A 26,217-nucleotide genomic window follows, 5' to 3' on the forward strand; every position below is an offset into this window, starting at 1 on the left:
GTGACACCCTGTGACACAGGACGCCAACATAAAAAACGGGTTTTTGGACATATATATGACCGATCGTCATAGAGTGTATTTGAAGCATAACTTATTATAGAAAATTACCGTACTTATACAAGGTTTTATTGATAAAAATACATCCAACCATAAACAACATAATATTGTATTTTCAACAGCGTGGTAACACTGCAGAAGGGAAATGAATAGTCCCGCGATTTTCAAACATTTGGAATTGTGTCGGTGTTCATTCGCAACCTCCTGCTCTTTCATTCTGTCCGGACATCTCATCCAAAGGTCCCTGTCTCAAGTCGTCATAAATTCCTTGAATTCTTAAACTTTTTGGATCGAATGGGGTCTTCAAATGGATCGTTGCTTTATGTTTTACTCCGAGACTTTCAATTTCGTATTCACCGTCTAGCAGATATTTATTAGTTACCGGGGTATCCTTTTCTTTATTACTAATATAAGAAACACCGATTGGCTTATCAAGGTAATACGCATAATCTCCTCGTCTTAGAATTCCACAAACTTCTCCATTGCGGTATACAACTTCTAAGCCAAATAACGGTTTCTGAAAAAAAAGAATAAACAACTGTAAATAGGGTAACCGGACAAAATGGAACATGACAAAACAGAGCAGCCAGGGGAAAAATGAAACATTAATTTTTGTGGAATCTATTTAGGTTAGGTCATTATTTCATTGTACCTAGTCACCCAATCATTTTGAACATGTTATATTGATTAAGATGAGAAATCCTAAGCTTTCCAGCAAAGTCCCGTTTATTTGAGGCTTCTAGCGATTAGGAATGCAGAAATTAGGTATATAATTTGATTTATTATAGCGTATTGAAAATCTGTGCTATTAAAAATCTATTAACATAATAGAGATAGGAAAATTTCAATATTAAATTTATATTTTTACTGAAAGGTCATTTTATCGTTGTTCTGTTATGTCATGTATGTAATACATTAATATTTTTTAAGTTCAAATAATGAATCGTCAAAATCTCTCGTCTCTATGCCAGAAAGACTGGGAGTAAATTTATTTACATTTACGCTTTATCCTACGACCTACACATTTTACTGCAAGTTATAATTTTTTTTAAATTTTGCAATTCATATAAAAAATGTTATTGAAATAATTCAACAGACCTACAAGTCGCGTGTTATGTTGGTAGGTATGGTCAATTATATTTTATGGATCATAAAAAATCTCAAGTGCTTGCCGCAAATGGATGCCGACTCATCAGCTGATATCTAATAGATAGTTATTATGGAGAAAGGTACTCGCCTTGACATCTAATGTGAAGAAGGCGTATTTTTTAAAAAGTCCTTCAACCCTTTGTCTGTCGATGCATTTTTTGCCAATGTATTCACCTTCCTTCCTGCAGGTGAAGCCGATCCCAGCTTCTAATGGTGTATCATCAGCTCGTATATCAGCGTTCCACAAATGATATCCTGAATATTAAAAGCAAGAGTATGTATACATAGAGGGATATTTATAACAGGGTTGGGGAACCTTTTTATGTGCGCGTGCCAAAATTTCACCAATATTATTTTTTGACTGGCATGAGTTTTTCACGAGATTTTTTTTTTAAATTCTATTGAAAAAGTTGCAAAAAGGAGCATTTTAACCACGCTACTTTCATATATTTCCCATCACTGAACGGTTTTACCACGTTTTTACTAGCTCGTATTCTTCGATACCACAGTTCAATAGGGGTACAACTCATAGTTTAAAGGTTTTGAGTTAAGAATGCCATTCGATGTAGAAAAGTCTTCTCTTTATAATTCAGCCAAAAAATAGTTAAAAATGTCTTTAACGGCCCACGTGCTCGTCGTAGGTCGAAATTGAGTTTTTATTGTATTTTCAAACCATGATCCTGGACACTCCTTAAACGTTGTAGATAATCTATTTATATAATTTTGAAGCCTTATTATCCTTTATAGTTATTTTAAACATTTATTTTAGTGTTTTAGAATATAGTCATATTTCGGTACATAACTGTGCAGTGGTGTTAAATTTTTTTACATTTATTAATTTTTAAACGCATTTATAAAACCATTAGTATAATTTATCACGAGATAATTTTTGTAAAATATTCACGATAAAATATTAAGTATATTGATAATCTCTGTGATCCCAAATTTGACAAGAATTAGGCATTTTATTATTCAAAAATCGGCAAGATTAACACATTTGAAGATGATTCTAAGGATACTTATTATAAGCTATGTTTTTGACCATTCAAGTGTGATATACATCTTATGAATAATGATTGCTTTATAATAATACTCCCTACTTCAATTATAGTTTGTCAATTTATGGCTACGGCCGTATGTTGTAGCTTAACCACTGGGGAATGACAAAAGAAATGGCGTATTTCAAAAAAACACTACCTTATTCTTAGGTCAATAATTATTATAAAGCAATCATTATTCATAAGATGTATATCACACTTGAATGGTCAAAAACATAGCTTATAATAAGTATCCTTAGAATCATCTTCAAATGTGTTAATCTTGCCGATTTTTGAATAATAAAATGCCTAATTCTTGTCAAATTTGGGATCACAGAGATTATCAATATAATTTTTATCGTGAATATTTTACAAAAATTATCTCGTGATAAATTATACTAATGGTTTTATAAATGCGTTTAAAAATTAATAAATGTAAAAAAATTTAACACCACTGCACAGTTATGTACCGAAATATGACTATATTCTAAAACACTAAAACAAATGTTTAAAATAACTATAAAGGATAATAAGGCTTCAAAATTATATAAATAGATTATCTACAACGTTTAAGGAGTGTCCAGGATCATGGTTTGAAAATACAATAAAAACTCAATTTTAACCTTCGACGAGCATGTCCCCCCTTCTGAGATTAATTAGTAATTCTGTTATACAATCAAATTTATTGGTTAATTCCTTATTAAAATGTATAATTTCATTGTGCATTGATGAATTCCACTAAATTAAATATAAAAAAATATACACTTTCAACGAAATCAAGGCTTTAAAATTAAAATGAGAATTACTAACAAAAAAATTCAAACGCCATTATCTTGGAACAATGTTCTATGAGTTGTTCCCCTATTGAACTGGGGGTATCGTCTTGTTTGTCCAGTACAAAATTTTTCTTGTTTGTCCTAGATTTGTATTGGACGATTGAAGATTTTTAACTAATTTCCCGACTAGCTGGACATTTGAAACGTTTAGAATATATTATCAGAACACGACGACAATCCATTCTTTTAATACTTTAGCCATCTTTAAGCAGAATTGAATTAATTTTCAGTTAATTCTTTTTTGTATAGAAAGTTATTTCGGAAAAAAATCGTAAAAAGTAAAACACTATTAATGGTTGCTAAGGGGTCCTAGCAACTAAATTATTAATATATACGTGCGTTACTATAGAAATCAATATGAAATATCAAAATGACATTTCAGTATTCTATATTTATTCAGTATTTCTATCAAATACAAAAAAGCATTTATTAATACATAGAATTGTCAAGTTTATATGATTCAACAGAAAAATTAAACACGTGGTATATAAAAAGTTCTTTTTATATTGTAATTATTTAGTGATTATGTTTCAGGCAAAATAACAAGCAGATATTATGTTTGAATATGTTATATTAGCCGATAAATTTCATTAGGTTTGTTGATTGAATATTTTTAATTGCCCGATCAATAAATTCTTTTTGTTCGTCCTTGTTTTTATGAAGGAGTGATTTATAGTTTGTCTCATAATACCATTTTACTGACGAGGTTCTGCATACAACCATTAACTGTCCCAAAAAATACATAGGTACTGATGTATTGCCTTCGGTAATCATGCCATACTCTTCACTCCACCAACGACTGTCGTCAACGAAGTCTCTGCTGCTTGATTATAATAAGTTTTGATTGTTTTATTTCCACTAGCCATGATATGATACATAGGATTTATTAAATTAAATAAAATGCATGCACTTGTCTTCATTGATACTTGCTGCGGTGAACATCAGTTGCATCTAATAATTTATTGTAACCAATAACCAGTGACGTCCCTAGATAAAATGCCGCCCCATTTTTTATACAGTAGGTATTTTTATCATCCTTCCATGAGTCCAATATCTAAGAAATGTGCTGTATGGATACATTACTAACAAAATATCAGACTGTAATTATTCGCAAATCTGCACGTGTCGTTTCTGGTTACTTGATCAAAATTTCATTGTAATCGAATAAATGGTATAGGAACGCATACGAATAGAATAAGATAGAATAGAAGAAAATGGTTGTATCAATTCAGAAACCTTTGCGGGCGTGAGCACAACACTTGATCAAAATTTCATTGTAATCCAATGAATGGTATAGGAACGCATACGAATAGAAAAAGAAGAAGATGGTTGTACTAATTCAGAAACCTTCGCGGGCGTGCGCACAACAACTGGTCAAAAGTTTCATCGCAATCGGATGAATGGTATAGGAACGCATACGAATAGAAGAAGAAGATGATTTTCTAATTCAGAAATCTTCGTGGGCATGCGCACGACAACTCACCAAAGTTTCATTGCGAATAGAAGAAGATAAAATAGAAGAAGAAGATAGTTGTAATAATTCAGAAACCTTCGCGGGTGTTGCCACAATTAGTGACGAAAGTTTTATTGCAATCGGATGAATGGAATAGGAACGCATACGAATAGAAGAATATAGAATAGAAGAAGAAGATGGTTGTACTAATTCAGAAACCTTTGCGGGTGTTACCACAGCAACTGACGAAGGTTTCGTTGCAATCGGATGAATGGTATAGTAACCATACGAATAAAAGAAGATATAATGAAAAAGAAGAAGAAGATGGTTGTACTAATTCAGAAACCTTTGCGGGTGTTACCACAACAACTGACGAAGGTTTCATCGTAATCGGATGAATGGTATAGGAACCATACGAATAAAAGAAGATGTAATGTAGAAGAAGAAAATGGTTTTTCTAATTTAGAAACCTTTGCGGGTGTGCGTACAATAACTGACGAAAATTTCGTCGCAATCGGATGAATAGTATAGGAACCATACGAATAAAAGAAAATATAATGAAGAAGAAGAAGAAGAAGATGATGATTTTTCTAGTTTAAAAACCATCACGGGTGTGCATACAACCACTTACCAAAATTTCATCGCAATCGGATGAATTTTATAGGAACGCAGAGGGGACAGACAGAAAGACAGGCAGACAGACAGACATTCATTTTTATATATAAGATATAGCCTATACTCTTCGCGCAAGTGCAAGCAATAAGTTGACAAAGTTTTATCGCAATCGGATGAACGGTATGGCAGCGCATAAAATACGAACAAACAAACAAACAAATATTGATTTTTATATTATAGATTATCTATTATTATCTAAATTATTATCAATAAAAAATACCCTTTTCGGCACTGAGCGATGTGAGCGCCCTCCATCCTCCGTGCTTCCACCCTCCGACCTTCACTAAGGAGGAGAGGAGCTTCGGCAGATCAGCGGCGGGAGTGTGCAGCTCCCAGCCGAGTTCGCCTGCCCAGCCGACCCTCAGCGCCCTGCACCTGCCGGACCCGACCGCCTGGTGCGTGCCGACGGGGAAAGCTCCATCGCTGAATCCTGTATCTGTCAGTTTTTGAAGAATCTCTTGACTGCACAATCAGTAAGAGAAGATTAGGTATGCACATTGCAAACACAAACTATTGATAACAAAAACGAGTAATAGATTCGGGCATGCAGAGTTTCGAGAAGTCATGGTAGCTTTACGACAGTGATGCTGTTTTAAAATGTGCGAGAATGACCTGTAGCCAAGTTGATCAAGCAAAGTTTTAAGAGCGTATTTCAGTGAAACGGCAAATAATTTTCAACAGTAGGTGCGACGAAATTTCTCACTAGTCGCCAATCGGAGACCGACAGTAGAGGTGTCCGCACGTCGATTTGTTTTGTCATGGCGTCGGATGAAAATATTCTTAAATCGTGTAAAGATGACTAAAAAACTTTACGTATGTACTTAAAAAAGAAAACAAGTCAATGAATATACTATTATTATTAGTAATATAACAATAAACATAACATTAAATGGACGCATGTTGGATTTTTATGACAAATTATATTTCGTTCGGCACGCGTCATTTGCACAATCAGCGCATCGCCTAGCCACGATCTTTTTAGACCATGCATCAACTGAAGTAGGTATAGCCCAACTGTAAAACTATTGTATAGGTCTGCTGTCCGTATAGGTATGCTTCATATGATAATTAGTGTATTGGTGTTTCATTGATTTCCAATTTAATGCAACAGATCAAGTTTCACTTTAAATTAGTATTCAGCACCGTAAAATAATTTTAATCATACACAATAGGTACATGAAAATTGAATATTTCTCCGCCATTTCGTTATTTAGAGACTCTTGTCTGAATTTTGATGCGGTTCAATAAAGTATCTTTAAAACGACCCTTAGGATATTATGCTTATTCATCATACGAAAGGTCATCGTTTTATACAATACCTAATGCACAATTTTAGTCATTGGATTTTCCGAGCTATGCCGCCGGGATAATACTTGTGATGGAATGTGCGTGATTTTACCTTTCGGGTCCTTGCAAAGAAATTATTCCTAGCTGTTCAGTGACGTCCGTGAGCGTCGCTTTAAGACCTTTTTGGTAGATAACTTTCTGCATGTGACTAAGAGTACTTTGGGCTGAAAATCCACTCGCAACTATGTAAAACCCTCGCCCCTGAAATCATAAAAAAATCACTGCCAATGTTTAAAAATCACGGTGGATTTTTGTTTTTTAAGTTGTTAAATAAAACAATGACACAATTTTCTATTTCAACTAGCGCTCGAAATCGAAAATTTTACGAACCGGAGCGCTTGATAATTTTACGAAAATATTAACACTGTTACTTATCCAATTATATACATATATGTACATAAAAAAACGATTGTGTTAGTTTTTTTTTTATACTATGACATATCCCGCTCAGACGGTCAAATTAATATTTACACGAGATGAAGCGATAATTTGGGAATTGTATGAACCGGAACGGCGCTCCGGTGCGTTCCGGTCCATTTCGAGCCCTGATTTCAACATTAAAAACTATGTGCGAACTGATTCTGAAATTGTGCGCAGTCACTCCACCTCGAAAAAAGGACTCGAGGTCGCCAACCTAGCTTACTGCAGTTCCACCACCACTGTTACTGATTTTTTTGATACTTTTATTATAACAATTTTTTTACATAATAACATTTAAATAAGAGGTCCATAAACGTTTTGTTCGAAATTTCTTATGCACAGAATATTTTTATTCAATGATTAATACTTTTTCTTTTATTGTGTTAACTGTCAATTCGTTGTGGAAATGAATTGTATTATTAGTTTAATTTAATAAAACGCATTTTTTACAGTACCTACTTTTTCTAATTTTAATAAATAAATCTGGTCCGGTTTTGTCCGCCTCAGAAGGAAATTTTCTAATGATTAATATATCAGATTTGAAGATATAGGTACAGACCTACAAATTTATCTGAAGAATGGGATGGGGGAGCCACTGTCGAAAACTACCAAATCGAGGCTCGTAACTGGACAAAATCTTACATTCGAATGAAATTTTCAAAATGGCGTCTTATGGTAGTTCGTAGTTCCATTTTTGGCCATGCTACAGATAACTTTGTAGGTCTGTAGGTAGTATTTTTTCTAGGTATGTTACTGAGCGTTTCAAATTATCTATATTTTACAACGTTTTTCTTAGGTCGTATTCTTATTTGTCCGGTGGTTGTTTGTCCGGTACAAATCTTGCAATCGATTTTTAACTAACTTCCCGACTAGCTAGACATTTGAAACTTTTAGAATATATCAGAACACGATGCCAATGCATTTTTTAATTCTTTTAGCTATGTTTAAGTAGAATTGAATTCATTTTTAGTTAATTCTGTTTTGTATGAAAAGTTATTACTATACCATTATTGGTTTCTAGGGGGTCCTAATAACTAAATTATTAAATAATATATACGTGCGTTACTATGGAATATCAATATGAAATGACATTCCATTATTCAGTATTTCAAGCACAAATTTTTTTGATCGTTTAAGCTAGTCAAGTCAAGTTTATATGAATCAACAGAAAAATTTAAAACGTTGTATAGGTATAAAAAGTTCTTTTTATCTTCTAATTTTTATTCTTAGTATAATATTCTCGTTGCATGATACTATTTGAAAGGAATTCTGTTAAAATTCCGAAAATTATTCTTTCCTGTGCATTCTCTGCATATGCGTAGACAACAAAATTTTGAGTAGATTATGTTATAAAGTTATAAGTGATTAATAATTGCCTTGAAAATGGGCTCGTGAAGATTTCCAGTGCCATTGTCCATGATACTCACTGTGAGATCTGCCTCAACACCACCTGCCTCATTTAATACACATGTGTATACAACTTTGCTGGAAAAAAAACACACACATAAAAATAAGTCAGTGTCTTAAGAGGACGTTCTACAGAATTGGCCTTGAGAATTGAAAATATGATTTTTTAACATGTGGTCCATAATATCTGGTCTACTAGTTAATATAAAAAGGTCGTGTCAAAGTTGTTTGTGTTAATAAATTTGCTCTGTGACTGATCCGACTCATATTTCACATTTATTTCATCAGGGCTGTCGAAGACATAAATCATAATATATATTTATAATTTTAAATTTTTATTTATAATATATATTATTTAAGTTTTGTGCATCTAATGCCGGGTCCACACTGGCAACAAGTTAATTTGCTGGCAACCTCGTTAGATTTTACGATAATTATTGTAAAATTTCTTAAGCAATTATGGTAAGTATCGTAAAATTTAATGAGGTTGCCAGCAACTTGTTGCCAGTGTGGAAATGGCTTAACATCCACTGTGGTTCACGTAGTGGCATGGACCTGGGCTTAGCTAATTCAGGAAGTCAACACCCATGATAGAATTTTTTCCAGTTTTGGTTGCATTATATTCCAAAACTCTTCTGTAAAAATCGTTTCCGAGTTTATAAATGGAAATTTCTCGGTGTACATAGTAAACAAACCTACGAATAAAAAAAGACAAAAAGGAACATACTGATTCATCGCAGTAAAATCTGGTAATCAAATTCGCCATTTTGAAAAGCGACGATTTTGCGTAAACAAATATCACGTGGTCTGTACGTGTGCGGCAAACTTCGAATGTGTTTGTAATTTTGTGCAAAGTGCGAATGTAATGTTTTCAAATAATTGATATGGATTAATTATACCATCGTATTATTTTCTCGAAATCATAAACATACTATAATAGTATTTGAGTATCAACCTATGTTCAATTTGAATTGGGTTATAATAATAATATACCCGTATATATATCAATAGTATGTTTGCTACAAAATCCACCCAAGTTATCAGTACGTACTTGCACAGGTTTGATTAAAAACCATGATGAAATTAACATTTAAAAAATATGAATGCTTAATATTATTTTGACAGCCCTGTTTTCTGATCGGCTTCATCTCGCAGGTGTTCATAAAATAATAATAATTCTCCGCGCGGCAGAAATTATCAGTAATAATAATAATATTTCTTGAAATAAAATCTCCGATGATTAGTGATTTTTGCGAAAAGATCGATTTAAATTGACGTAGTTACGACGCCGAGGTCCTTTTTATACTGAATTATATTTGAAGCGCGGGCTCTTCAGCGGGCCCTTAACAATAAGTAACGTGGCATCTATGTACACCCCCAGGGTACGTCACTGAATCGCAACCTACTAATTGACATTAACAATTGTATACCTAATCGACGTTTCGATCTGGAAATTTATACATACTAACAATATAATTGAAATGTCCATTTGTCATTTCGTTCGATTAGCGTTTTGACTATTAACTTCCATAGTATAACATGAATCTGTTGTCTCGTCTGTCTAGTTGCTCCGTTATAGAACCAATATTGATGGAACTTGCAAAGTCTATAGACTACATTATTGGTATCAATTTAATCACTCTATAATTTAAAACTCATCTTGACATGATATGGCTTCAAAGTTATAAAATAAAACTTTTCTAAAATAACGCTTTTACAACAATTCATGACAAGTAGGTTAAGTGGTCAGTTAACAACGATGGAGTGGTGAGGTAAGGTGCGAGTAGAGAGGCGCGACCACATCCAATCATTGTTTATCGTGCGGGCTAACTCGAGCTCCAAGTCGAATATTATGATATGCACTAGTGCAGTGCTCGAAATGGAACGGAACGCACCGGAGCGCCGTTCCGACTCGTGACATTTGTAAAATTATCGCTCCGTCTCGTGGAAAAAATATGTTGTCCGTCTGAGCTAGATAGGCCATAGAATAGAAAATCTGACACACTTATCTTTATAAAATACACATACGATTTGATTACAATGTAAATATCTTCAGAAAATTTGTCGAGCGCTCCGGTTCGTAAACTTTTCCATTTCGAGCGCTGCACTAGTGACTAGGTAACTGACGTGCTGGCTGGCGGCTGGGTAAAGGTGCACCCCTATATAGATCCAACCGTGGTATTCTCATTATCTTGAAAAAAAAAATCGAAACAGATTTCTTCATTTTGTATACTATGTATACACTTTGTATTTCCCTATTTCATGCGGAAGAAGTGCCGGGCTATTGCTAATGTATAATACAGTAAGGTACGAGTTTTCAGAGCAAAGAAATGCATTAATTAAATATACTTAGTTTTTAAATCAAAAGTGCAAAGTATACTATCTTTAGATCAATAAAAAGAAAATTAATATATATTTAAGTACTTATTTCCTTCTCTCTCCAGATTGGCGGTGAAAATCCAATTAGCAGCAATTTGCGCATCCGGTCCAGTGAGGTAGAATTTTCCGTAGTAAGACATGTCAAATAGGGTCGCCTTGGTACGGCACTGCATGGCTTCTTCACCTATCTTTATACCAAATTTAATTAGGTGCATTTATTTATTAACACTGTGTGCAAACTTGAAACGAAAAAAATCATAATATACATATTGTTGGAATTGATTTAAATAAACGTGCTGCGAGATGGAAAAAAATGGTATTATGAAAAAACAAAACTATTATCTTACTTTCAAAATAAAATCCAGTGTGTTTCCTAGCGATGTGTTTCAATCATGAGCCCCACACCTGAACCGGCCCCCCAGGATAGGATCTATGGCGGGCCCCCCTACCTATCGCTAAGGATAAAGGTGGTGCGACGCTCTACAATAGCGTTTTCCAAATGGTGTACGTGGTAAAATTAATGTGTATATTTAGTGTTTTTTTGCTTATTTTAATACATCCATTTGAATCATGGAGATGTCGCGTATCGATACACAATTAAAACTTTTATTGTACAACCACATAATTTAAATAATATCAGTATTGAAGGAAGCAGGTGACTTTTTTTTTACTATTAAAGCAATTTTGTGATGTGTGTTTATCTCACTTATCTGGTGGACTCGCCTCGCCGGGCCCCTCCTGAGCCCGGGCCCCAAAGCTAGAGTCCTGTCAGACCCCCCCTTGTGGGGGCCATTGTTTCAATGTTTTGGTTTTATTTCATAATCTAATGTAGGTACCTACTAGGTAGGTAGGTTGGTTAAAGATATCTATTTTGGAACTTACTTTACTATGGTGCTTTGAAAATCCGAAAGAATAATCTCCTTTCAGCATGTGCTCGTAGCGTCTGTCAGAATTCTTCACGTGGCCATAATATCCACCCCAATCGTATTTCGGCACAGGAATCTGGAAAATAAATGTGGTGAAAAAGGTGTGTTCAGCTTGATGGTAGATGTGGATACTTTATTGAAACATTGGACTGGCATACATAGCGATAGTTCCATGATTAGGATATTTAATTCCTAACTGGGTATCTTCCCCATTAATTATTTTTTTACTAGACTGAATAGATACCTACCTATGATATTGCCTCATTTTATAATTTTGACACTCCTGACAGTGAGCTTGAGCGTAAACATTATTCGCGAGTACCACGTAACTTCCAGTCGCTACAGGCCTTGCGTGTCGTAGAGTATCGAGAGGAGTGGCACCAACCCGTTGAGAAGGTTCCTCGATCCTCAGTCATGAGGTCTTGACGGCGTGGCAGAAGAATTATTATTCATCCATTCACTTAAATAATTTTTATTTCTTCCGTTCTTAGGGGTCCGGAGCCGAACAATGCTGTATGTCTACTTTTGTGATGACGTAATTACGCCACCGGTTCCCCACCACTACGCTAGAGTGTAGGTATATTGAAAGACTACATCTACCGATTACCTAATTGATTGAATAGTAAGGTTCATAATACATTTTTATAGAATGAATTGGCAATCTTACAATGTCGTTTTTGACATAAAATGCTGGTCTTTCCCAAGCTCCCCTGGCCTGCATGACGGCTCCATCCTTCACAAGCTCGTCATGGATAGGCGACTCCCTCAGCCACCTTCCAGCCAGACTCTCGTCGTGCGGGAACACCAGACAGTAGTTCTTTGCGTAGGCTTCGTGGCTCCGTTCCCGGGCCCAATCAAGGTTCGTGTTTTGCGGCGGCGAAAATCGCCGGACATCGAACGTGAACATCGGCAGAGACGGCCTATTTATAAATGTTGATTAGATTTACTTATTTTGTGGAAAATATTAGTATATGATAGCCATCTAAGTGTGATCGGTACCTACTACCTATTATTAATACTACCTAGGTACATGGGTCAATGAGAATTGGGACCAGTCTCAGGAAATAAAAACTAGAATTGAGATCGCAAGGAGCGCCTTTCTCAACATGAGACGCCTCCTTAGCAATCGAGATCTTAACCTAGGTCTGAGACTGCGCATGGTACGTTGTTATGTTCTCTCAATTATTCTTTTCTATGGTATGGAAGTATGGACGCTAAACCAAGAGATGTTACGGAGACTTGAAGCTTTCGAGATGTGGCTGTATAGACGCATCCTCAAAATTCCTTGGACTGACCGGGTGACAAATGTTGAAGTTCTCAATCGAATGGGGAAGGACCGAGAAGTTCTACGTAGTATCAAAACCAGGAAACTACAGTACCTCGGCCACAGTATGACAGGACAAAAATACAGCATTCCCCAACTTGACATTCAAGGAAAGATCGATGGGAAGCGTGGCTTAAGAACCTCCGTGATTGGTACGAGTGCAGCTCCACTGAACTGTTCCGGGTAGCAGACGACAAAGATAAGATAGCCTTGATGGTGGCCGACCTCCAATAAGGGATGGCACAATAAGAAGAAGAAGAATAATTTTTACAATTTTTTATTATTTTACCGAGCTCTCGACACCTGTAATTCTCAGCTCTACGCTGTATAATTTCGTGTGCACTCAAATTTGTGTGCAATGTCTTCCTGAACATCAAATTCATAATATAGTTGCAAATCGCTTCTCTCCATCTAGTGTCAATATCTGTTCAGAGGTGACTCGACAAACCAGGGCACCGGGCAGGGTGAAGGTAGTATGGACTTACTCGATCTCCCTCTAGGGATACCGTGATATAGTTAATAATTAGGATATAATTATATATAATAGGTACACACCGCCCTTTGAGAACCCAATCGGCCATTTGATCAGCGCATCCTGGGGAAAACATCATTCCGGCTGAATTGTAGCCACAATTGTGATAAAGCCCTGAAATGACAAAGATAAAACGTAAAATATGAATAAAGTGAATTATTATCAAGCCATGTGGAATTTATCTAAATTCGTTGGACATGCCATATCTAAAAAATGGAAGAGTTTAAAGCATACAAGATGCTCCTTAACATAATATAATAGAAGGAGACCAGAGTCAGCTGATCTATTCTGAGAGAGGTAGTTGGACCGCGTGACATGTTGGGGATAGTGAGACTAAAGCTGCATAAGGAGGAGTAATTTTATTATCTCAATCCGACATTTTCTACGATAAATAGCCACCTGTCGTCTTACCAAAGAGTTGTGTATCTTCTCCCATCAGTGGCTTGTGGTCAGGAGTGAAAGACTCCGGTCCACATACCGTGCTCTTGATGCCGGCTTTTGCAAATGCGGGACACAAAGCACTCGCTCCGTCAATATGGGAGCTGAAAGTTGACCAATCTAATTCGTAAAGCTGGAACTCGAAGTTTTCTGGAACTCCCTGTAATGAATGATCAATTAACAAATCTATTACTATAGCCATTTATTATATAATATAGCCATTTCATTACTTATTTTTTTATGAATTAATCATGCAGGTAGGTACTCATACCTACTCTTATATAGGTATAATATCTTGGCGCTACTAGTGCAGTTGGAATTGGCGTTCGTTATACCTACCGCCAAAAGTAGTGAATATTATGAATCCATTTAATAATATTATCAACAAGAGGCGCAGGCGTGCATGTAACCCATTTATATAAACAAACCCCACGAAATTCAAAAGACAAACAGCTCACTTTATCGAGTAAGTGAGGGTTTCCTTCGTAACCCCCCATGCAGAGGGAATCTCCTTGCACTCTGAAGTAGAAGGCAGAGTCATGGTCTCTGACGTTGGGCATTCCTCTCACGCCAGCCATGGTCTCCGAAACGACGTAAGCGTGCTTCATCGGAATCAGCGGCAAGCGGCTGCCCACCAGACGGGAAACGTTATCACCCCAAACTCCTGAAACCAATGAGAATTATTTCTTGTTTATGTCTCGTCACTGAGGCTTTAAGCGAAAATTTACTTATATGTCTGTAAGTATAGGTACGAGTACATAATATATCTATTAATTTCCATCATATACTTTCCAATAGCCAAAAATGGCAATCACATTCCAGAAAATTGGTTTAACCCGCCAGCTGCTGCTCAGTATTATTTAGTTAATCCACTTTTAATTTCGAATAGAAAAGTAATTGAAGAATTTGGAAGATGATGTGATAGCTACCGATGATACCACTGTTCATACAAATAAATATTGTACTGTACTGTTCATACAAAACATTATGCAATATGGGAGAAACGTATCCACTTACCTGAACAATTGACGACACATTTAGTTTCAATTTGGCCTTTTCCTGTAACCACTCCCTTCACCTCCATGCTGCCAAGACTGTTGGCACCAGTCAGGATTTGGAGAACGGGCGTATTTTCAAATACCTGATGATGATTAATAATCAATATTAAGCTAGGTAGGTACTAGTTATTTACAAAAAAATGTGTTGATTCAATATATGAATTTAGGTACCGATGATTTTATTTTTACTAACCTGACAGCCATTATTCTTCGCAGCTTTGGTTAGTGCAGCGCAGGCCATCGCGGGGTCGACGACACCGTCGGCAGGGCTGAGGAGTGCAGCGTGCATGGCGCTCCCATCCAGCAAAGGAAACCTCTTCCCGGCTTCTTCCCCCGACATCATTTCGCTCTCCACGCCGAATCCTTTGCCCAGAGTCGCAAGGCGCTCGTATTCGTCACTGCGAACCTTAAAGAAAATGTTTTGGCGCTTTAACGATTTAAAACTTTGGTAGGTAGGTCATCATCAATGGGGATCGAACATAATATTATGTTGTCGAAGATTTCCACTAGCCCCTTCCGCTCCCCTCCCTTTGTTGTACGCAGCATTTTCGGGGTGGTATTACATGATGTATCACTGTTCTTATTACTCACATTCTTACAGCACTCGAAATGGAAAATTTTACGAACCGAAGCGCTCGATAATTTTATGAAAATATTTACATTAGGTATATAAATATATACATTGATACATAGTTTTCTAATTTTATGTGTATTTAAAAAAATAAGTGTGTTAGATACTTTGTTATATGGCTTATCCACTTCAGACGGTCAAATTATTTTGTCCACAAGACGGAGCGATAATTGTGGGAATTTTATGAAATGGAACGGCGCTGCGGTGCTCTCCGGTCCATTTCGAGCCCTGCGATTCTTACATACAAATATTATATCATCATAAGCATAATAATTATGAATAACTTGATTAACACCTTTGTGTGAGATATAAATAGTCCGCCATTGTTGATCCAGCCCGACGGCTGACCAGTCTCCTGTTCGAGCCTGCTGTATACATTTCGCGACACTCCAAGCAGCTGGACTTCCACGTCACTTGGACGAAGGCTCCATACCAGACCTGATGGAAATACAATGAAGAAGACGTATGTTCGTGTATCTATCTCTAATAATCAATACCATTATATACCTAGGTACCCAGAACATGACTCGACTGTGTTTAGGAAAAAGGGCGTAACCCTCGATTTTTCGAAAAGTGCTTAACAATGTAGGTATACATCTAAATACACGTTCTATAAAAAGGAAGTAAGCCGCAAATGCCGAATTATTATCTAAATTCAGGTTTTAATCGAGCTTTAATTATGTTTGAATTTAAGGAAAAAAGCATTTACCCACAATTTTAATGATTTTTCTGTAATAACTTCTTTAATTATTATTAGATCGAAAATATATTACACCAAATCATCAATCATCATGCACCCAATGTATGTGCCTATTTTTTAAATAAATATTAAACTAACATCATTCAACGTTGTTAGCCCCTCCTTTAAAATTTGTTCTGTGAGGGTTACGCCCTTTTTCCTAAACACGGTCGAATGTTATAAGTTATAAATATATTTTTTGAATATTAAATTGTGACGTGTTTTCAATTGTGTGATTAGAACAAAATGTATTCGTGGCAATACGCAAAAACTACATACCCGCGTGTTATTCATTTCCACCAACATTGCTGTATATTTTAAATTTCTTCGTTTATCAAACATTCTACAATTATTAAAGAAAACTCGATTTCGAACCATTGTAATAGACTAATGGAGTTAATATAAAAACTCGGCGCTTTGCGCCTCGCGAGGGGGTTCCCCCCCTGGGCCCATAAGATGATGGTTACTTAAAAACACTGACGGCCAAAATTATTAAACATGGATACATGCTTTGCCAACTGATTCTCTGAATGCTGGTTGTCCAAATTCGAAAGAAAAAAATGCCAATCGCTATTGCTGACGAATTATATACGACTATTTACTTATTCATTAGTAGAGTATACGCTTTATAATTTTGCATTTTTTCACTTTTTTACTGTACTGATACGCCTCTTCGACTGATTACCTCGCGTTAAATTAGATCAAATGATATTCACCTGTATTAATATATGTAGTAATAAATAAATAGGTAAAACATATAACTGAGTGCAAAGATATGAAGTGACAACTCTACATTTATCATAAAAAATGTTCTAAATCGGTGTTGAATGTGGAAATATATTTTTTAAATTATTAATTGTAAGAGTACCTACATTATTCTCAGAGGGGATATCGGAAAACCATCTTGTCGAAGAGAACTTACCTTACATACTCGTACCTAATAAAAACTGTTCATGCACATTATCAAGACTACATAAATAAACGACTTGTCTCTGCGTAAGTATTAAAGAAAAATTATAGAACAGCTTGAACTTTGTTAATACCTACTACAGTGAACCTTTTTACATACGCGTGGCAAAATTTCCCAAAAAACCGTTTTCGACTGTCTGACGTGCCAAACAGTCGGCATGTTTTTTTAGGAAAATATTTTCGCCGCGGGCCGCAGGATAGGTTCGCCACTCCTGACCTACTATAACCGTTGGAGTCTCTAGCGGCCGCGCAACTTTTGTGACATTATTTCTCGTTACGCCTGTACGATTTTCGTAACGAATCCGCCCGGGGGTCAAGACAAAAGCATGTATCCACGCTAAAATACTGATAAATATTGTAAAAACATCTCAGAAAAATACGATTAATCTTGTAACTTTCACGAGATTGCAGGATAGGAAAAATAACCATAATGTTTTAATTTAATATTCCGTTTAACCTGACTTACGAATGAAGAAAGTTCTACATTATTATTAATGTGAATTTTCTCGGTGGTAAGTTCATTAGCATCACTAGTATGTTACTCGTACGGTATCTACGTACCGCACGTTGTCTAATCCCGGAACCTCGGGATTGAACATAGGCACGTGAATAAACACCAGTGATAATAATATACAATATAATATGTAATATATTATGTGGTAAGTATCTATATATAGGTACAATTGATATGTATTTAGTATGTTAAGGTACATTCCCAAATAATAAAATATTATTTGCACCCAATCGTATTATGTAGGTACCTAGGTACGACTTCTTTACCTGCCGTGTGCCACGTAGTGCCTGAAGTAATTTTGGCTCTTTCCAGTAAAATAGCATTTACACCCCTTCTTGAAAGTTGATACAGTGTGCTGCATCCAGCAATTCCTCCTCCTGAAAATCAAATATAATATCGTGTAAGAAGTAAATAAATAAACCCTGCATCTCTTCTTCTTGGTCGTACACTCATGGCTGAGGATCGTGATCACTTTTTTGCCATCATTTGAGCGACCAAGACTTTCCATCCTTCTCGATCTTCCGCTTCTCTCAGGGAAGAATGAATGGTGCCTCCAGTGGCCCCAGTCAGCACTTTCACTTGGTCGCTCCAGCGTGCAGGCGCTCTTCCCCTGCTTCGCCTTCCCTGGAGGCCACCGAAAACCACCAGTGTCTCCAGGTTGTCTGGTCCGCGCCGTACAATATATCCAAAAAATTGCAGAATGCGTCTTAGACATATTACGCTGCATACGAGTATTATAATGCAAAATCATAAAGTATCCTCATCTCATATTGTTTGAATGAAAGTAAATATTACTAAAATATTATTGTTTTGTTTAAATCTTCATGTGTACATATCGTATTTATTATTCACTATTCACTAAATAACAAACTATTATAGATATCTACGTTTTCATATCTTCCAGAGCCGACTCTGGCCCGTGACTCTTTGGTGACCCCCCCCCCCCCCAATGGGATAATGTTCATATCGTTAGTTCACTTTACAATGAAGGAGTGATAGGTAGCTTTTTTATTTAACAATGAGGCGTATGAAAACAGCAGGCCTGAAATATACAATAATTCGTTATTCGAAAATTTGTCACGCCTAAATCTAGGCGCTTCGGACGGCAGTCCGGCAAGCCGTACTCGCTGGACGAGAGGACGACCCTAGTTCCTCCGTAATACATAAAAAATAAACAACACAATGTGTGTTATCTTATCACAATAGAGGTATTAAATAAAGTTGTCACTGACCTCAACTAATTACCAAAACACGGCTAAGTACAAAATAATATTATGCATTACAATATCCACACATAAATAAAATTATATCCTAGTTAGTCGGAAATGGTAAAGTGGAAAATTATGGGGCAGAAAGTTAATGTTTTAATGTTGAATTATTATTTATTACTTTATACATATGGCATATTATTTTAAGTAATATATGAGTGGTTCACAAGCATAGTGAACTAAGTCCATTCGGGTTATTTTCGGGTAAGCTAGGTTCGAACATAAAATTGAGTATTTCTAATTATGTAAAGGTATAGGTACTTCCAATTCTGAAGTGTTACTTTGGGTACATTTAAGTTATTATCTAAGGGACATCATACCATTAAAGAATAAGAAATACTCAAATATTATGTTTGAACCTAGCTTACTCAAAAATAATTACAAGATTGTTGTTTTTATTTAATAAAACGCAATAAAAAAATTGCGTTTTATTAAATAAAAACAACAATACAATGCAGTTCCACCATGCATTGACAGTTAACAAAATAAAAGTAATTACAAGATAAAAAGAACTTTTTATATAAGTACCTACAACGTTTTTAAATTTTCCGTTGAATCATATAAACTTGACTTGACTAGCACGATCAAAAAAAAAATTGTGCTTGATAGAAATAATACTGAAATGTCATTTTGACATGTCATATTGTTTTCTATAGTAACGCACGTATATATTAATATTTTAGTTGCTAGGACCCCAGAGCCCTAGCAACCAATAATGGTGTCGAAATAACTTTTCATGCAAAATACAATTAACTAAAAATGAATTCAAATCTACTTAAAGATGGCTAAAAGCATTGGTATCGTGTTCTGATATATTCTAAAAGTTTCAAATGTCTAGCTAGTCGGGAAGTTAGTTAAAAATCGATTGCAAGATTTGTACCGGACAAAAAACCACCGATTAAATACGAGCTAAGAAAAACGTTGTAATAACCAGAATGGACTTGGTTCACTATGCTTGTGAAACACAATATGTACCTACCTACTTATAAATAATGTACCTAGTGATGCCAACAGTATAGCCCAAATGCTTATTTTTCGACTTTTATAATATACCTACCTTGACGATGGAGATTATTGAACATACATAATTCTGAAAACACTCATGTGAAAATATAGCCAATAGAAAAAATCTTTTTTGAAAAAAAATACGACACCCGGCAGGATCGAACCTGCGTCTCTTGGGTATCGCGCCCTGTGCATTACCACTATGCTACGACTGCCATGCTTAATTGCGACAAATTTTAACTATTGGCCTTTTTAATACCTGCTCATAAGCGCTCTCCAAATTGAGTTACGGTAGGCGATCGGTTTTTGTAAGGTTTTTGTATTCTAAATTAAAGTATTTATTACTTTAATTACTAACCGACGTCACGGATCACTCCAATATTTTCTGTTGTAACTTATTTGAACTAGCTAATAATTTTAAGTAGTACTTAACTATTTCTTTTATTCAACGAATAATTTGTAGTACTTACATAGTGGTAATGCGCAGGGCGCTTTACCCAAGAGACGCAGGTTCGATTCCTGCTTACTTTTTTTCAAAAAAGATTTTTTCTATTGGCTATATTTTCTCATGTGTTTTCAAAATTATGTATGTCCAATAATTAGAATTAATTGTACATTCTTAAAATCATGTGAATTTTTCATTCAATAAAAGATTGGTTATTATGTTATTAACATATTCTTTAGTCTCCATGGCATCTCAATTTATTTAGTAATATTAATTATATTAGATGGTATTGAGCCCTTACCAAGTATCACAACATCTGCGCTTGCCGGGAGTGAAGCATTTGACATACATCTTTTCGAGAATGTCTTTATTGCATGTTTATTTTTAACACTAAAGTTAGTAAAACGAAACATATTATTATTGAGTCAAACAAGTGCACAATATTTATTAAATGGTTACAATAAACTTAAATTAAAATTCCTATTGGCGTTACCGGAATAGAATTTAATGATGTTTTAAAACCAATGTGATCGTTGTCTCTCACCGAAAAGAAACGTGATAACAATAATTATCATGAAAGTATAATTTTATAAGAAAAATAATAGGTATATTGAACACAAAGAGTGGTGTAAAAGATTGTGTGGACATTACGAGACGAAAAGCAAAATATAACTGAATGATATGAGTTATTTATAATTTATTATTAGTTGTGAATACAGAGGCAAAATATTGACAATGTTTATCGCTTAATAACGTACAGTAAAGCAGTGGTTTCCAAACTTCATGTTACTACGCCTCCCTTTAAAAAAAACTAATCTTGGCACCTCCCCCTCTTTATTTTATTAAATAATAATACAGACACATTTTAAAATAGTCAACAATGTACTAATACAAAAATGAAAAAAAATAGATACAAAAATAAAGAAGGTTTTACTACTTATATTATATTCATTTTTAAATTAATTTGTTTGTCACTCGATGAATGTGCTTGTTTATTGGCACACTCAATCCAAGTTCATCATCGTTCATTGACAAATGGATTCTATCAATGGCCCCACATCCTGAAGCGGGCCCCCAGGACAACCACAGCCACATATTTAATAGCCCTTAAACCAGGGGAGGGCAAACTGCGGCCCGCCGGGTATTTTTTGCGGCCACCATCATTAATTGTACTTCTGATTACGAATAACTTTTTTATATATTTAAAAAAAATATATTGTCAATAGATTAAAATGTGTTTAGCAATAGTACGCGATCCATTTTCAATAGATATTGATAGTGAACCGACAGAGCTACAACTTGAGATTATTGATCTGCAGTGTGACACTGATTTAAGAGAATTGCATCGTCGTGAAGAAATCTCCAAATTTTTCAATGCTCTTTATTCAGACAAATTCGACCAACTTAAAGATTATGCAAGAAAAATGTTCGTTATTTTTGGATCAACCTATATATGTGAACAAAAATTTTCAATCATGAACCTCAATAAAAATTCTTTTCGATCAAATATCTCCGATGCCCATTTACAAGCAGTATTGAGAATATCAACTACAAAATTAACACCTGAATTTTAAAAAAATGTTAAAAAATGTACAACAGTTTCATTCTCCTCATTAATTTTTTTGAAATGTTTATTTTTCGTGATATTAAATAGTGTATATCTAAAAATGGTATTTTACTTGCGGCCCACCGCTCATTTTGAATTCTTGAATTTGGCCCTCCATCCAAAAAGTTTGCCCGCCCCTGCCTTAAACAAAGCAGCGCCGCAGGCGACTTTTTTACTATTAATGTGAAGTATATTAACAAACCAACCAAGAATTCAGTAAATAGATTTTTGTTTGCTTCAATATATCTGGCGTAGGAATCATTTAAAAATGGAGACATGGCAAACTCATTTTTTTTGTAATTTTGATTTCCAAAGCTCCAATTTTTATTCAAGTCAGTGAATGCATTAATGGTCCTTGCATTGATTTATTTACTCATTTTTTTTTTTAAATTTCAACCAAATAGACAAATTTAACAAAATTATCGTTCCTAAACAAATTTGCCTCATATTTCAACATTATGATTTGACCCTTTTTTTCACGAAATAGCCAGCGCGCTTCACAATAGTATAGAAGTGAGATAATATAAAATTAGTATCCATATTTTCAGACAGGTTAGCAAAAAACTTTTTATAGGACTGTTTTTTTGTGTAGCTTAGCGGCCGTTTTATAAACTGTGCATTTGCAAACTGCAAACCTGTGGCTACATTAATTATTGTGTTACTTTTCGCGCCTCCCTTTGGAACACTCCGCGTCTCCCAGTTTGGAAATCGCTGCAGTAAAGTAAGAGCTAGGTACTTACACAATTATAATTTTTGTTTGCGTAGTGTTGGGAGAAAATAATTAATTATCACTTCACTTCTGTCAGTGATAATAAAAAAATAATGATTTCAAATAATCCATAATGTTTAAAGGAAGACTATAGCACCAATCAATGCAATGTTATTAATAGTGCTTATGATCGGAACGTTAATACCATGAAAAATTATATTATTATATTTTCTTATTTAATCTGTCGTTGCTTAAGGCGATGTTTTACCTACTAGAGGCACCTAGCGGAAAAATATGAAGCTTGCAATTAGAGATTTTTTTTTTGATAATTTACAATTTCAATTAAGCATGTTAATTAATAAATATGTACCTATCCGAAAACATTAAAAAGAAAAATATTTTTTATTTTAAGTCAAAGATAAAGTTACAATTGTAAAAAATGAATTTGTTGAATTGGACCCCATATTATTATTACATATATTTCATGGTCATATTTATTATTAAAATTTAGTTCATTAAGTTTTCTAAGCATCACCTAAGAAATTTTTGACTAATTCATCGTTTTAATATTTTTTATATTTATTTTAAAAAACATCGATTTTTATAAAAAATATAAATGTGTATAACGTGAAATCATTTTTATTTATATCAAATCGAACTGCAATATTGGGACCATACCTAAATACAATTTGATATACTTAAGCAAATAAAAAGGATTTCAAGTTATACACATTTATATTTTTATAAAAAAACGATGTTTTTTATAATAGATATTATAAAAAAAATATTAAAACTAAGAATTATTAGTCAAAAATTTCTTCGTTTAAACATAGAAAATTTCTGTTTTCTATGTTATCTTCTGATTTGTGTTTAAAACTATGTAGGTACAAAGAGCTATACATTTTTTTCAAAATCTTGCTCCTACGTAACAGTATGACGTACATTTATATCAGTGACGTCCCTAGACAAAATTCCGCCCCATTTTTATACAGTATTTTTTATCATCCTTACATGACCCCAATATTTAAGAAATGTGTTGTATGGATACATTACTAACAAAATATATACCACTAAATCCAATTTAAATGCCACCTCTACTTCAATAAACAATATTGCAAGTCCACGGTTTCAGATACATTTAAAAATACAATTGACAACTTTCAAAACACGCGAGCTAGGTAAGTACCTATGTAGGTGCCTACCTATAATTCGCAAATCTACACGACGTGCCATTGCTGGTCATCAAGGACGTGACGTCCAAGGACAACAGAAGTAAACTAGACATCGCGAAACCGACGAAAACAATACAGTCCTGTTAAACATTTTATGTTAATTCTTAATTTCCAACCAGTGAGCTGATTTTTTAATCGAAGGATATTTTCGTTATTAGGTACTAAGTTTAGGTACCTATTTCTATATAATATACCTAATGAGTCTCCTCGATTTGCCGCCCTTCAAGTGACTGCCACCCCCAAGCAACGCTCAATCTGCCTACCCCCACGGGACGTCACTGATTTATATATTATATTTTTAAGTACCCAAGTACTCAACCTACCCGTTGATGTATTAAATTTAAGTAACAAATTAATGTCGAGATAGTAGGTATCTAATATTTTTTTATGAAAACTGGGCCAATGTATAAGATTGCAATAAATTGTTGAAAAAAAAAACAGTACTGGATTTGATAAGAATAACCTATTCTGAACTTTGTGATTTGATAACAATAAATATTATTAATGGCACGGAATCCGTCTAAAAGATGACAACAAAAGGCTACATATCACTTCTAATAATAATATATTGTTTTATGGGTACCTACCTACCGGTGGCGAAGGGTAGATCCGACATAAATAGTGCATACTAAAATTCAGTCATTCTAAAAGTCAGTTTTCATTGAACTAAGACTACAGTGTGTAAATAGTTTTTGTTAGTTTTTAAAATTCAATTAAACCCTGCTGAATCCAAGCCACAGTAGATAATGATAATAGTCAACAAATATTTTTTTATGTTAGAAAATATCTAAAATTATGCCACTAAACCATACCTATCATTTTAGATATTTTATATACTTACAGAAGAATATTTTTTATCGATTATGGTTTGGAAAAAAAACTAACCAACACCATCTGCAAATTAGTTCAATGAAAACAAATTTAATAAGTGGATATGCCTGACAAAGTTTAGTGTGCACTCTTTATGTCGAATCTTAATAACCTACCTCCCACCCCTCGCAACTGCTACCTACATAATACTATTGTACAACTACTATCAAGTAGGTAGGTACTTATAATAACCACGAAGAGACAATTCATGTGGTTGGTACATGTGTTCCGGATTCCACCAGAGAATGCGACACTCCGTACCCTTGCGGCACAACCTCAAGAGTTCCGTTGCCGTGGTCGACCCCTCTCACCCTGCAGCGGTGCTATAAAAGCCATCTACCCTCTTCAGGTATCACATGGCGGGAGGTGCGAGACGTGGTGATGGACCGAGAGAAGTGGCGCGACCTCATGCTTGCCCTTTGCCCCAACGCTGGGGGGTGACAGTGTTAAGTAGACGGATATTAATCGTTTTTTTTGCTCTACAATTTTTTTTTTAGTTTTCATATATTTAGCATTTTTTTGCCATTGACTTCTTTTGTGTCATCATCTCATCCACCGTCTTCAGTGATATATTTTACACTAAGGCCTAGGGTAGAAAATCTAAATAATCATATTTACCGACCATACCTATCCTGTCTTTTGGCAGCAAATTGGGTCTCGACGAATATCAATTTCATCTAACCGCGTATATTTAATTTATCTGTATTATTCCCACGCGGCATTAAATAGAAAACCATAAACCTTGTCCAATCCAGTATGGACAAACTATATTATTGATGGAATTAACGGTCAGATACTTAGGCAGGTAGGTATCTATTTTGTTTTAATAACTAAACAATATTATATTTTATTAGTTTTATTATGTCTAACCCTTCATAAAACTCAGACATAATGTCATAATTCAGCGCCGCATAGAAAACGGTTTAAAGTTTGTGACCTTTTGAACGTTGGAAGGTATAATAATATTTTGTGTAATTTACAAAGAGATTGAGTCCAATCTCTTTGGTAATTTATTTAAATTTACCGCCTGTAACAGAATAATAAATTATAGTAAACGTTATTTATTTTGACCAGCAGAGCTCGCTACTAGATAGTGATTTGGTGTCTATGACAGTGCTGCCAACTAAAATTTTCAAAATTCAGTAGATTTTTTGATTTTTTCATATCGGTAGAATGACAAAAATGTATGAA

The 26,217-nt window shown here is 34.8% G+C and overlaps 1 protein-coding gene across 1 annotated transcript; it reads right to left on the reverse strand.

Annotated features, from left to right (window-relative positions):
• Nucleotides 1-45: 45 nt before the first annotated feature.
• Sardh (Sarcosine dehydrogenase) lies at nucleotides 46-21,283 on the reverse strand. The gene is made up of 16 exons (XM_085947140.1): nucleotides 20,911-21,283; nucleotides 18,158-18,268; nucleotides 15,965-16,107; nucleotides 15,232-15,444; nucleotides 14,998-15,121; nucleotides 14,439-14,644; nucleotides 13,954-14,140; nucleotides 13,566-13,656; nucleotides 12,354-12,606; nucleotides 11,643-11,762; nucleotides 10,806-10,948; nucleotides 8,351-8,459; nucleotides 6,607-6,755; nucleotides 5,428-5,669; nucleotides 1,295-1,461; nucleotides 46-574 (listed from the first exon to the last, which is right to left on the reverse strand). The coding sequence occupies exons 1-16, from the start codon at nucleotides 21,020-21,022 to the stop codon at nucleotides 248-250; spliced, it is 2,697 nt and encodes an 898-aa protein (XP_085803266.1). The 5' UTR covers nucleotides 21,023-21,283; the 3' UTR covers nucleotides 46-247.
• Nucleotides 21,284-26,217: the final 4,934 nt, after the last annotated feature.

This window comes from Rhyacophila brunnea, unplaced genomic scaffold, assembly GCF_057557595.1.
Source record: "Rhyacophila brunnea isolate RB1 unplaced genomic scaffold, BYU_Rbru_1.0 scaffold_2, whole genome shotgun sequence".
Taxonomy (NCBI): Eukaryota; Metazoa; Arthropoda; class Insecta; order Trichoptera; family Rhyacophilidae; genus Rhyacophila; species Rhyacophila brunnea.